This window comes from Enoplosus armatus, chromosome 13, assembly GCF_043641665.1.
Source record: "Enoplosus armatus isolate fEnoArm2 chromosome 13, fEnoArm2.hap1, whole genome shotgun sequence".
Lineage (NCBI taxonomy): Eukaryota > Metazoa > Chordata > Actinopteri > Centrarchiformes > Enoplosidae > Enoplosus > Enoplosus armatus.
This window is the reverse complement of record NC_092192.1, coordinates 8,037,456-8,050,746: the sequence shown is the minus strand read 5'-3', so window position 1 is coordinate 8,050,746 and position 13,291 is coordinate 8,037,456. Positions and strand designations below refer to the sequence as shown.

The 13,291-nt window shown below is 39.3% G+C and overlaps 1 protein-coding gene across 1 annotated transcript in view; it reads left to right on the top strand.

Annotated features, from left to right (window-relative positions):
- The window catches only part of stk32a (serine/threonine kinase 32A), a 49,824-nt gene extending 37,148 nt beyond the window's left edge, over nucleotides 1-12,676 (top strand). The window contains exons 7-10 of the mRNA XM_070917403.1: nucleotides 1,351-1,476; nucleotides 3,556-3,684; nucleotides 10,724-10,788; nucleotides 12,559-12,676. Of these exons, the coding sequence (XP_070773504.1) occupies nucleotides 1,351-1,476; nucleotides 3,556-3,684; nucleotides 10,724-10,788; nucleotides 12,559-12,676 (438 nt within the window). The remainder of the gene's footprint in view (nucleotides 1-1,350; nucleotides 1,477-3,555; nucleotides 3,685-10,723; nucleotides 10,789-12,558) is intronic.
- The last annotated feature ends 615 nt before the right edge of the window (nucleotides 12,677-13,291 follow it).

The window sequence follows — 13,291 nt, the reverse complement described above, 5'->3', positions numbered from 1 at the left end:
ACATTGTACAAAAGGTGTTTCTTTGAATTAGGTCCACCACACCTCCAGAATGTACTGTCGCCATTTATTTAAACCTGCACATAGCAACTTCTCACATTGGTGATGCCTGGTGGCAAAAACTAAACTCCAATGCAACAAAGCTGATGTAAAATGACATCAGTAAAGTGTAAACACTATGCGCACTTTGACCAATTTGACTGGTGTGATCTTGTCATGAATACTTAACTGAAGCAAAGACGTAATGTTGGTGAGTCTACTTGAGGTCGATCAGTGGCCCCATTGCTACTCTGTAGGAGATAGTTTGGATTTTGCTCTGAGGTTTGAATTCTATATTTCCTGTGGGAAGACAATTATACATTCCTGACAGCAGCATTTGGGAAAACAAGGTGCATCTACAGAATCTTAATTAGGGGGTCACTTTCCTTGTTGCAGCCCTATAATTTGTACAGTAGCGGTTTATTTATACATGCAAATCTTGCAGCCTGCCGTGCGGCTTTAGAATTATAATCATCATATGATCAGTATTCAAAAAGAGGAAACTGTATTGCTGCCAAAGAACGGTGACACACAATGTTAAAGTTACACATCACACAGGTAAATACATTTAAGGTACAACGTCAACACAACCTCACAAACAGTGCAAAAACACAGAGCAGCATATACCTTGGTACTGAAAAAAATAAGACTATTCATATCACTCCTGAATTACAATAATTTAGTAATTAGCATATTCTTACATCTTAACAGTCTATCCATAATTAACTATCAAGAGTCTATTCTTCTCATCACAATTAAGCCACAAGCAAAGCTAACAGACACACACTGTTGCTGTAGCATTCGGATTTTGTCTTGGCAGCAATCCACTGCAGTCAAACTGTTGCATTGCTTCGTGCTCAGACTCCTCGTACCTCATTGGCATTCAGGTCGCATGTGTAAATGTGTGTGCATGTGGGAGAGAAAGGGAGAGTGAGTGTGTGTGTGTGTGTGAGAGAGAGAGAGAGAGAGAGAGAGAGAGAGAGAGAGAGACGTAAAGAAAGTGAAAAGGTAAGGGGAGAATTGCTCAATATATTTGCCCTTCATCCTTCACACTTCACTTGAATGCTCCTCATCACTATTTGCTTCCTATATGTGTCTCGTTTTCTTTTCCTCTCCTTCTGTCACTCTTTATCTCCCTCCATCCTCTCCTCAATATCTTCCAGCCTCAACTCCTTTTGTCCCCGTATCCTCATTCTCAGACATATCCTTTAGGGCAAACATGTGCTCATGTCTCAGTGGGACTCTGCCTCTAACTTTTCAGCCATCCCTCCCCATGGACAATTGTTCTTACTCTAATCCTTTTGTCTCCTTCAGTTGCTGTGCATAGATGTCCAGACGCGCATTTCCTGTCTAGCAGAGCTACAGGATCTGGGCTACATGTCAGATGTCAACTGGGACGCTGTGCTCAGCAAACAGCTTCCTCCAGGCTTTATTCCCAATGTGAGTATCAGAACTAAACACAGCACTGTATGCTACATAGTATGCTACCCAATAAAAATGCTCACATCTGAATAGAATAGAATAAAATAGAATGTTTTTTCTGACATTTTCCTGCTATATTGTGTTGCTAGTCAGATCCACCACATTTCCTCAAATCAAATCCTCCCTAAAAATTGGCATAAAAACACAGCACTGTCAAATGCTTTAAAAACAAAATGACAAATGGTTATATCTTTGTCAAAGTATGATAGCAATAATTTGCTCTTGATTCAAATTTCAGAATACAAATACCATCCATCCCTGAAACCCCTCCTCCCATACATATTCCCATACCAGTATTTCCCCGAAAGATGCAGGGGAAAAAAAGATGTAGCCAGAACTACCCACCCTTAATCTAATCTTTTTCTAGTTGAGCTGTAGACACCACCCCCTGCTGGGCTGAGCTAGATCTCCCACTGAGTGGGTGGACTGAATAAGACAAAGCAGCACACGTGTGTGCATGCCTCTTAGATACAGACCAGCAAAACAAACGACTTGGGTGAAGATGTAATAATATCACTAGTCAGGAAATGAAGCTGCTTGGTTGGCAAACTGATGTGCAGTGCTCTCTCTGTAGTCTCAGGCTTTTACAGTAGTTGCATTGATTTACTGTACCTAGTTACAAGCAGTAACAGTTCATTTGACTCACACAACTGCAATTAGAAAAGGTTAGAATTAACAATACTTGTCATTCAAGTGCTTTAATCAAATTGCATCAAAGTGCATTATGGGCACAGATATGATCTATACATTCAGATATAATAATCAGGGCTGCAACGAACCGTTATACTTATAAACGATTAATCTGCCAATCATCACAGTGAAAAGTGCCCATCATAATTTCCTTAAGGCCAAGGTCACGTCTTCAAATGTCTTTTATCCAACCTACAGTCCAAAACCAGAAGATATTCAGTTTACTCTCACATAAGACAAAAAAAGCAGCAACTTCTCAAAATTCAGACACTGGAACAAGGGGATTTTTGGACAGAGGACAAAATGACTTTACTTACTCTAATAATGATTATAGTTGTCTTTGTCAGTCAGTCACACCAACACAATGATCAAGCAATACAAAAACTACTATCCAATATTGTTTTAGTGAGGCAGAAAAGTGACAGTAACTGTCTCTGCTAATGCCAGAGTTGAATACATGCAGAATAATGACTGAAGCAAGTGAATAGATGACTGAATGACTTTGTCTAATTCTAAGTCTATAGCGACTGCAGAGCAGCATGTGAATCCCCAGTGGCCAGGCTGGCACAGCAGAGGAAAAACACAAAGGATCGATGGGGAATTGACAGTGTCTCTCTATCTAATTATAGGCCTATCCTCTTGTCTTTAGTCCCTTATAGACTCAGAGTGAACTCAGCCCTTGTGTTTTGTTTCTTAACTTCCCAGCATTCAGTCTGCTTTGTCTTTAGTAGCTTGCTGCCATTTGAGCCTGGATCTTTCCTGTAGAATAAAAGCATTCTGTATCACATCGTAAAATATTATATTGTGTAGTACGACACATCAAAGATGTCAGACATTTGGTGGGGCTGGATTCAGATTTTTATGTTTTGATCTTAAAGTCAAATTTCCAACATGTGCAAAGGAGCATACATAAGCATATGTTTTGTGTACACCACTATAACATAATAGTAAGCAATACACAGTTCATGAAAGCACTTAAATTTGTTGACTTTACCAAGAAAAAAGTTCTGTGGTTCACACACGTCAGAGTTTTTCTCTTTGTCACACCTGGAGATCCTTATGCTTCAACATTATTCCAAAGAAAAATTACACATTACAGTAACATATAGTCCATGCTGACTCATTTACAAGTAATCTCAAGTACAGTGCAAATACACTTTACAAAGACTGACTATGTGTTGCCAAAGTCATAATCATGAGAATAGAGGCAGATTATTAATTTTAAGTGTAGACTTGGCATTTAGGTTATGTCCCAGGGTTTTAATCATTAATAAGATGTAATATTTGAACCAGTGGATCTGTTTTTTTGTTGTTGTTTATTTCAAACATGTGTCTGTGTCTCTATAGAGGCGGAGACTAAACTGTGACCCTACATTTGAGCTGGAGGAAATGATCCTGGAGTCCAAACCGCTTCACAAGAAGAAGAAAAGGCTTGCTAGAAAAACCAGGGACCAGGGATCTGATGGGTCCCCACAGGTAAGGCTTTCAACCAGAAACAATATTTACACATCACACAAAAAGGATGAAAAGAGCTTGTTCCAAAATTTGACAGCTACCGTTATATAATAGCAGAGAAATACTGAAAGAAATACAAGAGACAGTGGAAAATTGGTTTGATTTTTATCAAATCACATTTAAAGATCATCTATAATTTAGACGCTATGCATTTTTTTCCACTACCAGTGTTCCCTTAAATAAGTATGTTTAAATATAAATGTCCACTCAACTTTAGGTTGGTTAATCCTGTCCTCAGTGCATTACACATGCCTCTTAAATGTGTCTCTGCCTTCTCAGTGCTCTTTATTATTCATATTAAGAAAACTGACCGCTGGTTCCATTTGGTCCAGTTACACGTGATAAGTTGCTCCTTAGTTTGTCTTTTAAATGTGTCTGGTGTGCCATTAAGGATGTTGAGGACATATTTTAGAGCTCTGTCCTCCCTCACCTTCATCAGAATAAATGGGCCAGTAGCCTGCTGCAAATACGGGAAAGGCAAAGAATGCAATCACCTCAGCTCTCCTTTTTCAGTCTTTCACTCTGTCCACATAAATCAGCGGTTGTCCTCTGAGTGTTTATACAAAACGAAGAGGAAAGCACTGAAAGGTTAATTCGATCACCCGGTCAAGTGAGACGTGGGAGGAACACACACATATACACACATTACACACTCATAAACACAGTGATAGTGAAAGCGTTTCGGCAGCAGTGATTTTATTTTTGGTCCAGTGCAGCAGTGGGCACCTGATCACTGCAGTCATTTCTGTTTCAGGGCTAACTGTAGCTCAAAAGACCTAAAGTCATTAGCATTTACTTGCATCTTAAAGTCTAATTCACGTATTTTTAAACCTGGGCCTATTTTTTTTTTTTACAAACTAATGACAAATAGGTACAAAAAGTTTTGGAATTGGTCCAGTAGATTGCCTCAGCCGGCAGCTGCAAGACCAGCTGCAATGGCTGCAACGTGATACTTGGGGGCAATTGCACCCGTCAAAAATACGTCCAGTAAAAGTATTTGTTTTTTCCAGTGACAAGCTCAGATAGTTATTCTAAGTGTCTGACAACATTATGGAAAGGATCCCTACATAGGTAGACCTTACTGACTCACTCACGTTTCCACCGTTGTCGTCCTGCAACAACTCATCTCATCTCATCAACTTGTTCTTATGGCAGATTTTGTTGTTAATATTTACTGTCAATATTTGATGTGCAAACAAGTTTTCATTTACATGTGGAGAACGTTTTTGTAATATTAATTTTGACAATAAAATCTGCGTCTTCATTTCCAGATGGAAAATTTGTCACAACTGGCCGCTGACAGATATATACCACTCTACTGTATTTGACATTTCCATTCCACTCCTCTCCCTAAATGACTTATCGGCACAAACTTACTTCTGAGGCATGTGACCCTAGAGGTCAAAGAACTAATGTCACTACCTGTCCTGAGTCAATAGCCATTCTCCACTGCTATATCAATGTGTAAGAAATACAGTAAATGGTAGAATTACTATTCCTACATTGAAGACTGAAGCCAGCTTTCATCACTAAAAAATTTTCCTGCTACAAGAGAGATTTTAGTAATGCACCTTTAAAGCAGGTAGTCATGTCTGTTTATCAGAGGAAATGTATTTACAGTACAGGAGTCGATTGGTACAACAGGGAAGTGCCACACTGAATTCTAGGCTTCTGTCTAATTCTGAACCTTCAGATTTTTCCATTGAGACGGTAAAAGCTCAGAGAGATCCGACAGTGAACACTAACTAAAATCAAATAGGTCATGATTGAATTTGTGTCCTTTCGCCAACAATAGTGCAGTAGTGTGTGTTGGGTCTGGTCACTATCCAACAACATTGCACCACACCATTGAAACTTGCCATGCACACACACACACATACAACCTATGCCATTACAAAGTCAGTAAGTTTGGACCCTCTCCCACTCTTTGGCACTTCAGAACAGTTTATGGGACTCTTTTCTAATAGAAGTGAAGCAATTTGTGTGGTCTAGACTGGAGCGCATACCTTGCCAGCTTGCAATAAGAAGTCAGAGCTGGCCCGAAGTGCGCCATGTTTTATGAAAGCTGACAGCTGCTTGTGGAGACCTGCCTATGTGTATATATCAGTGATATCTCACTGTGTGCAGCCAGACAACATTCGTCACACCTTGGCCCATACGGACAAAAGTCCCCTATTCTAATGAAATAATGATAGTAGCCTTTCAGGGAAACATTCGTTATGTTTATGGAGTAAGATGGGAAGGGAAAGGGAAACTAATATTAAGTCAATGAAATGAGTTTGTACTCTAGTGCCTTGCATTTCCTAATTAAATCACCTTATTCATTCTGGTATCATTTATACAATATATGATTAATGCATGCTCTTTCACATGAAAATGTAGAGCTCAAAAACAGAAGATTACATAAAGAAATGTAAAGTCTAGAAAATCTAGCTCTTGGCAAAGAATTGTTTTCAAAATTGAAGTCTTATTTTTCCTGGCAAACCTGGAGAGCGCCATTCACACCCGCCTTTAAATCACCACATCTTATTTTAAGATGCTCTGTTCTGTAATTAGCCTTGCATGTATCTCCTGTTGTCTGTAGCTTGTTCTGAATGCCAAACTGATCCTATTCTGGCATCTTACCGTTAGTTCCTGTCTTGTTATATATAACCATACATAATGGTTTGTGTGTTTAAGTCACTGTTTATATTCAAAACAGTGAATGGTACCCAGCTAATCACTTAAACGCCACTCCTTCACCCCTCAGCAGCCAAAAATGCTTATAAACCACACCATAAAACTGTAACATTCAATATGAAACTTTTCACCTTTCTTTCAAAGTGATTTGTTTAACGTGCATATTATTAATTTTAAGTAGTCATATACAGAAGCATGCACTGTTCTGTCTGTTGGGGAGAATAATCACTTTACTGTCTATAAATATCAGTTTGTGTTGCCATATCCATTTACAAAGACCTGTGGGGACACTTGTGATGGATGCATGTAAGAAAGAGGCTAAGGACGAAAGTGAGTGTTTGATGTGTGTGTGTGTGTGTGTGTGTGTGTGTGTGTGTGTGTGTGTGTGTGTTTGAGAAGGAGAGAGGAGGACACTCTGTGCAGCATTTCTAAAGCATAGCAGATCAATATTGAATGAAGTAAGCTGGTTGCCCTAATGCCTGTCCTAGCCAGCTTCTTACTCATTACCCTGGGGCTGCTCTGTATTCTTTTTGCATATTCCTCCTCTTTTCCCCCCATTTTCCTCTTCTCCTATCCAACCCTATTTCTCCTCCCTTGTCCTCAGACTCCCCAAAGCTCCTCTTTTATCTCTCTGCCTCTGCCTCCCTGTCGCAGCTACACTCATAACATAGCATAAAATTAGCTCAATTAAATCACAGATAAAATACAGCAGAAAATTGGACTCGTGCTGTGAGAACAATGTAAATTGGCAGACTCCCATCACGCACACACATCTCTCTCAGAGATGTCATTCAAGTTTATTATTTACGGCACGTATGAACTACAGTGGAAACCTGTCTTAAAGAATTTATTTCGATAATGTTCACTGTTTCAAATAACAAAAGTACAGAGGGACAAAGTGTAGAGGGGTTATAGTGCCTATCTGTGTATGTATGTGTGTGTGGATGGAGTACATCTGTATCTCCATCTCAATGACCCTATTGTAATAAGAGTGTTGACAATAGAGGGTTTGGATTTTGTAACACAGCATTTGTGCTTTTTTCAAGTCTCAAGTTAAAGTTAGGATTAGCACTAGCACAAATACTTTTAAATGTTGCTAAGAACTGAATTCCAGATCAGTTTAGAGCAGTTATGACTACCATAATAAATCAAAAAGTATTCAAGTTTCAGAGAGTGATTATTGGGCTTTCACCAGGTAGCCAGAAATATGACTCCAAATGAATAACAATGTTGGTCCATAAACGCTGGGAGTGCAAATAAAGCAACTGTTTGCTTAGTTCGCCATATCATCGTAGAAGGTGATGTTGTGTTAATGTTTTTGACATAACTCCTTACCACTGCCCCCAAGTGGCTTTGATGAAAATGTATGTGTGCTTGCTGCCAAGCAAAGAGAAGCTGCATAGAAGATTTGGAAAATCACTTAATTAGTATTAGAGTCAGGTAAATCAGTGGGCCACTGGAAGAGACAGAGAGCTGCATGTATCTGGGGATACAGCTCCATGTGTGCCACTAATTGAAAGTGCAGAGTCAGAGCGTGTCTCCAGTTTAGTTCTGAATGCAGGAATATCATCAGAAGAAGTCAAACAAAAAGTAGAACTTGTTCCGCATAGATTTTTACAACAATAGCAGGCCCAGCTGAAAATGTTGACATAAAATATGTGTCTGAACTGTTCAAAGTAATCCCCCTAAACATTCTTCATTATTGCCATGGGGTAAAACCTTATTGTAAAATATTATATGTGTTTAACAATAGTACAGGTCAGCACAGGTCTGATGAGTCATGTATTTGTGTGGTAGAATTTAAAAACAATACAGTGTGGGAAATGAGACAATAATTTCCATTATTTTTGTCCACTTGTCCTCACGTTAAGAATCGGCAATTCTTTTAAATTATTGGGGTATTAATGAATTTATTGTAGATTGTTTAAATGTTACATAATTCCTACTTCAACCACACTACACATTAGCAGTCCAACAAAAGCTGTCCCCCGCCTCAGACAGAAACACAGTGAGCCCAGATAAGGACGTTGAGAAACGTCCCTGTTGGGCTCTCGTCCAGCAGAGCACTCCCTGTTGGTTTGTCTTATTAAATGGAAAGTTTAATCCAGCAGTTGGAGCAATTAGCTTCTGAACTGTCTTTTTAAAAGCATCAAATAAAGAGAGAGAGGAAGAGACAGAGAGAGAAACAAGTGGTAAAGTGTCTAAAGTTAAAAAAAATCTTATGTTCGCTCTGTGAGGCCTGAGGCTTCTTTTAGCATCATGCATGAATATCATTTCCAGCAAGCTTTCCTTCTTTCCATATTCCCTTCCTTATTTCCTCTCCTTACATCCTTAGTTCCTTAGCATTAACACAATGCTTTGGATTGGAGAAGGGCTTACCCTGATTTACATGTAGTTTTGGGAAACCAAGATGGATACAAACAGATTTGACACATATTTGTGGCTAAGTGTAAATTAAAGCATCATTTTAGCCAGATTTGGGACACTTGAATTGAATTGAAAGTGTAAATGGGGTCATAGATGTTTTGAAAAGAAAACTGTATAACAAGATACCAGTTAAAACAGATAGGGGACAGAGGAGGAGACATAAGATAAAAGTCAACAGCAAGAGTCGGGCCATTTACAAAATATGCCTCTAAATCACTAGCATAAGAACCTCCAAAGTTTAGCTTGCATGAAGGTTGAAATCTCTAGCTTATTTAGTAAAGTCAAACATGCACTGAACCCTGACTGCAGTGGAGAGAAGCTCCATTTCAAGTCTTTCAGCAGTGCAGCAACTGATGACCAATGCCATTGCTGTAAATAAAGTATTTTCCTGGTTTGAGCTTTATGAATGAACTGGTATATGGGGAGAGGTCATACAAAGGTGACGTATCTATCGTCTGGTTCTGTCATGCCTTTAGATCTAAGAATAAGTCATTATGACATCAACAGAGAGACACTATATCATACCTTGTGTCTCATCTGTCACATCTCTTATGTATCACATCTATCACTGATGTTTGACAAACCATGCACAGTATTCCTCCTCTGTCTCTGTCTGCCTGTTGTGTTTCTTTGTCCTTTTGGTGGTCCACATCGCCCACATTGTGGTATGTACTTATGTTCCATCTGTGTCCATGTGAGTTTGCCATTTTCCTCTGAGGCCCTGCTGTGACAGGGTCCCTTAACCAGAAGCCCACAGGAAAAGAAACTGTCTTTCTTTTTCATTTGCAATTAACATATTATGCTAATCACAGACCTGCTTCTCACGCATGCAAAATTATTACACAATGCACACTCTGCACCTGCTCTTATTTTCATTCACTATTCAAATGTACATACACAACTCCCTCTCCTCTCTCTCTATTTTCCTGCCCTAATTTAGTTGATGACTTTTGGTCTTCCGATGGCTGCTCCCCCACTGTGACAGCACCTGTACAGAGCCTCTCTGCTGGGCTGTGTAGCTTACAGCTCTGGGCAGGGAGTCAGCCATTTCTCTCCTGAAGAGGCTTCCAGGAGCCTGAGATTTGAGTTTTGGGGCCGATATGACAGGAGGAGTGTGTGGGGAAGCAGCATGTACTCATACTTGTGTGTGCAGAGGAAAGGAGGTCCCAAGTGGCCAGTTTTGGAGTTAGTTGTGTTAATTTTGTAATTCGTTTTTCCTTTAGGTTAGGGTAAGGTGTATAGTGATATTGGTAGGTCTTCTAAAATTGTCATCTGCACAAGCAAATGAACGCTCTTCTGCATTTATTCATTTCATCTCTCTTGTGTTCTTGTGTCTCTGCTAGTTTGTCTCTCTGTCACAAACACACGCACTGAGTAGTGTCATGATGAAGATGTATCTCTATGATCTCTCTCCTCACTGCCTCCTTGGGAGAGTGAGAAAGCACCTGTCTACTTGTCTTGGCACTACAGCAGTGTGAAGACAGCCTGGCATGACAGAGTCGGATGTTCTCACTTGATTAAGTGGGCCAAATATGTATGAGTACATGGAGCAGGTGGAGACATCAGAGCATAAGTGTCCTCTAAAGTTAGGTCAATATCTACTTCTGGCATCTCATTAAAAGGAGAAGAAACTGTTATGAGGAAAGCAGTGTGTACAGTCATCTGTCTGTTGAATAGTTTGCACTATACTGTGTGTGTGTGTGTGTAAGCCAGCAAGTGCCGCAAAATCGTAAGTTCTTATGTCTCTAACCAGTGACACCAAAACAAATTCATGACGCTTAATGTAATTGATTCTGATTCAGTAGCTGGGAACAATAATAACTAATGACCTTGCTTTTTCAGAATTGCCAGCAGTGATGATGATTGAGTTGTTCTGTGTTTGTCTCTCCTCCAGAACGGTCAGTTGCAGCAGCGGTTGGATAATGTCCAGAGAGACTTCATTGTCTTCAACAGAGAAAAGTAAGGAACCTCCATTACCTGCCCTTCCATTGTCTTCAACCAATAATACACATGTTGTAAAATAATTGGTATTGCAGGTTTAACTTTGAGGAAACGTCACAACTGTCAGTGTTGTGAAACTAAAAACGTTCGAAAAAGAATTTTTCTTTTTCAAAATAAAGACGTAATCTTAAATATTTAATGTTCTTTAAAGTAAAAATCTTCTACGCAATATTTAATGACTACTGTTTGGTTGACTATGTGTATGGTTAATAAAATGTTCTGCAGTTTGTAGACTGTAGCCAGAACTAAAAAAAAGTTTTCCCTGCTGGCTGGTGAAAGCTTGTAGGATGGTGAGAAAGGACGATAATGTGGCTATTTGTGGCAGAAAATCTGGCCCATACATGTGGGTGTGTGATTAAGGCAGAAACACAGCGACTGGCAGAGAGAGTGTCCCCCATGTTGCATATATACTGTATATGAGAATTAGATGTTTCTGGAAGTAACTCCCAAACTGACTTAATTAAAGACAAGTCAAGGAATAACATTCACCATTGATTTGCAAAAGTAAATGTTAAAGCAGGTGAGATATTTACTCATGCAAGGGGGAGCCCAGACAATAATAGAACTGAATAATAATGTTACAACATGAAACTACAGGAAATGAAGGTCAATTACAGCCATCAGTCATTCATTTATCTTAGCCTTCTCTAGAGTAGATACAAAAGGCATACCAAATAGATACTGAAGCTTATGGAAGATTAAGATTTTGAGTAAAATAGCGTGAGATGGGACCTCTTCTTGTAAAAGGCTAAGAAGGTTGTCCAGTCTTCGGCTGAAAGATTGTACTTGACGATGGAGAGAGGAGAACAGTCTTAAAGATTGTCTGGGACTTAAGAAATTTAAAAGTACTAAATATAGTTGACATCAGAAGAAACTATGAAGTTTGAAGCAGAAATTGTAATATGAAATGTGATTCACAGTGTTTGTAAAGGTGTGGTGATCAACACACAAAGAGGAAAGAATGAAAGACAGCCAAACTAACAAACTAGTAAGAGATAGAAAGCCCAAATTAAAAAAATTAAGCAGTGCAAAGCAATATTTGTTTTAAGAAGGAATACATCAACTTCGATACGTAAAATGTCTTTTGACAATAACAAAACTTATTATTTTGGCACTAGCATGGCTTAATAATATACAGGAAGGTCAAATGTTAAGGTAAACTGGTAACACGTCAGTAAAAATGGCAAACTTTGGCCATCACAAGGCTATGTGAAAGGTAAAATAATAAAATGCCTTACATTTGTCACCAAAGCTTGAGGTAAAATGATAAAATGTCAAAAACATTAGTTTCTAACATAGGCGCCGACAGGACAAATATGAAGGTAAAATGGTCAAATAACATTAGCTACTTCTTTTCACCTTCACAGGTCAAAACTCAGAAACTTAGTTAGATATTATGATATAAGTATCATTAGCTGCTACATTTTGCCCTGTTAAAGCGATGGTTAAGTAAACATGATAAAATGTCAATAACATTAGCTGCTAACTTTGTCCATCACAGGGTGAACATCAGGCTAAAATGATGAAATGTCACTGACATTAGTTACGAACTGTGGCCATCACATGGCTAAGGCAAAGGTAAAATGACAAAAGAGCTTTGATACTATTTATTAGCCATCACATAGCTGGAAGGTACACAAGCAGAATGACTGAATAAATGTGGAGAAAAAAAAATGTGCACTGTCATTATTAATTCAATGTTAATAAAAGATGTTCTTAACTCAACAGGTCAAGGAAAGCAGTGGTGGACTCGGAGTCCTCTGAGCTGTCCATGAGTGAGAAGAACAAGGCAATAGAGGATGGACAGAACAACAATGTTGAACCGGCAGCCTACTTATCAGGATAGGTCTCATGACCCGAGATCCCCACTTACTCCCTTATCACCTGCACCTGCCCACAGCTTGTAGATCAGCAATTTACTCTCAGACACCTATTGTTCTATCAGCACAGGCACTCAGATTCAGCATTCAATGTTGCACCACTACATCTATACGAACACAAATGCAATGTGCATCACTGTTCACCCACAAAAAACATATTACCAAGAGCTCCAGAACCGCAGGAGTGAAATGGACCCCTGGAGCCGCAGCCAGGCTTTTCGCTTTCCTGTCACCGAGAAGAATGACTCTCAGCAGTGTCACTCATATCATGCTCCCTTACATCACTCTGGTGCTCTAAGGTCTGCTCAAGCTCTACACTGGGCAGTGTGCTGAAGTTAAGAGGAAGTCGCTCCCATGCCAAAAAGGAGACAATGCCACACCTACTCAGCTGTTGCAGAAATAAAGTCTGATGTGGTCAACTTTGGCTGAAAGCGGTATGTGTTCCTGCTCTCTTGGTGGGACTCTCAAGATATTTAATCTCAGCAAGGCATTTTTTCTGGTTAATTACAGTTATTTAAATATAACAATGGTTCTCCAGTGCCACATGGAAATGGACTTAACAAGAATTGGCTTAAGGAGCT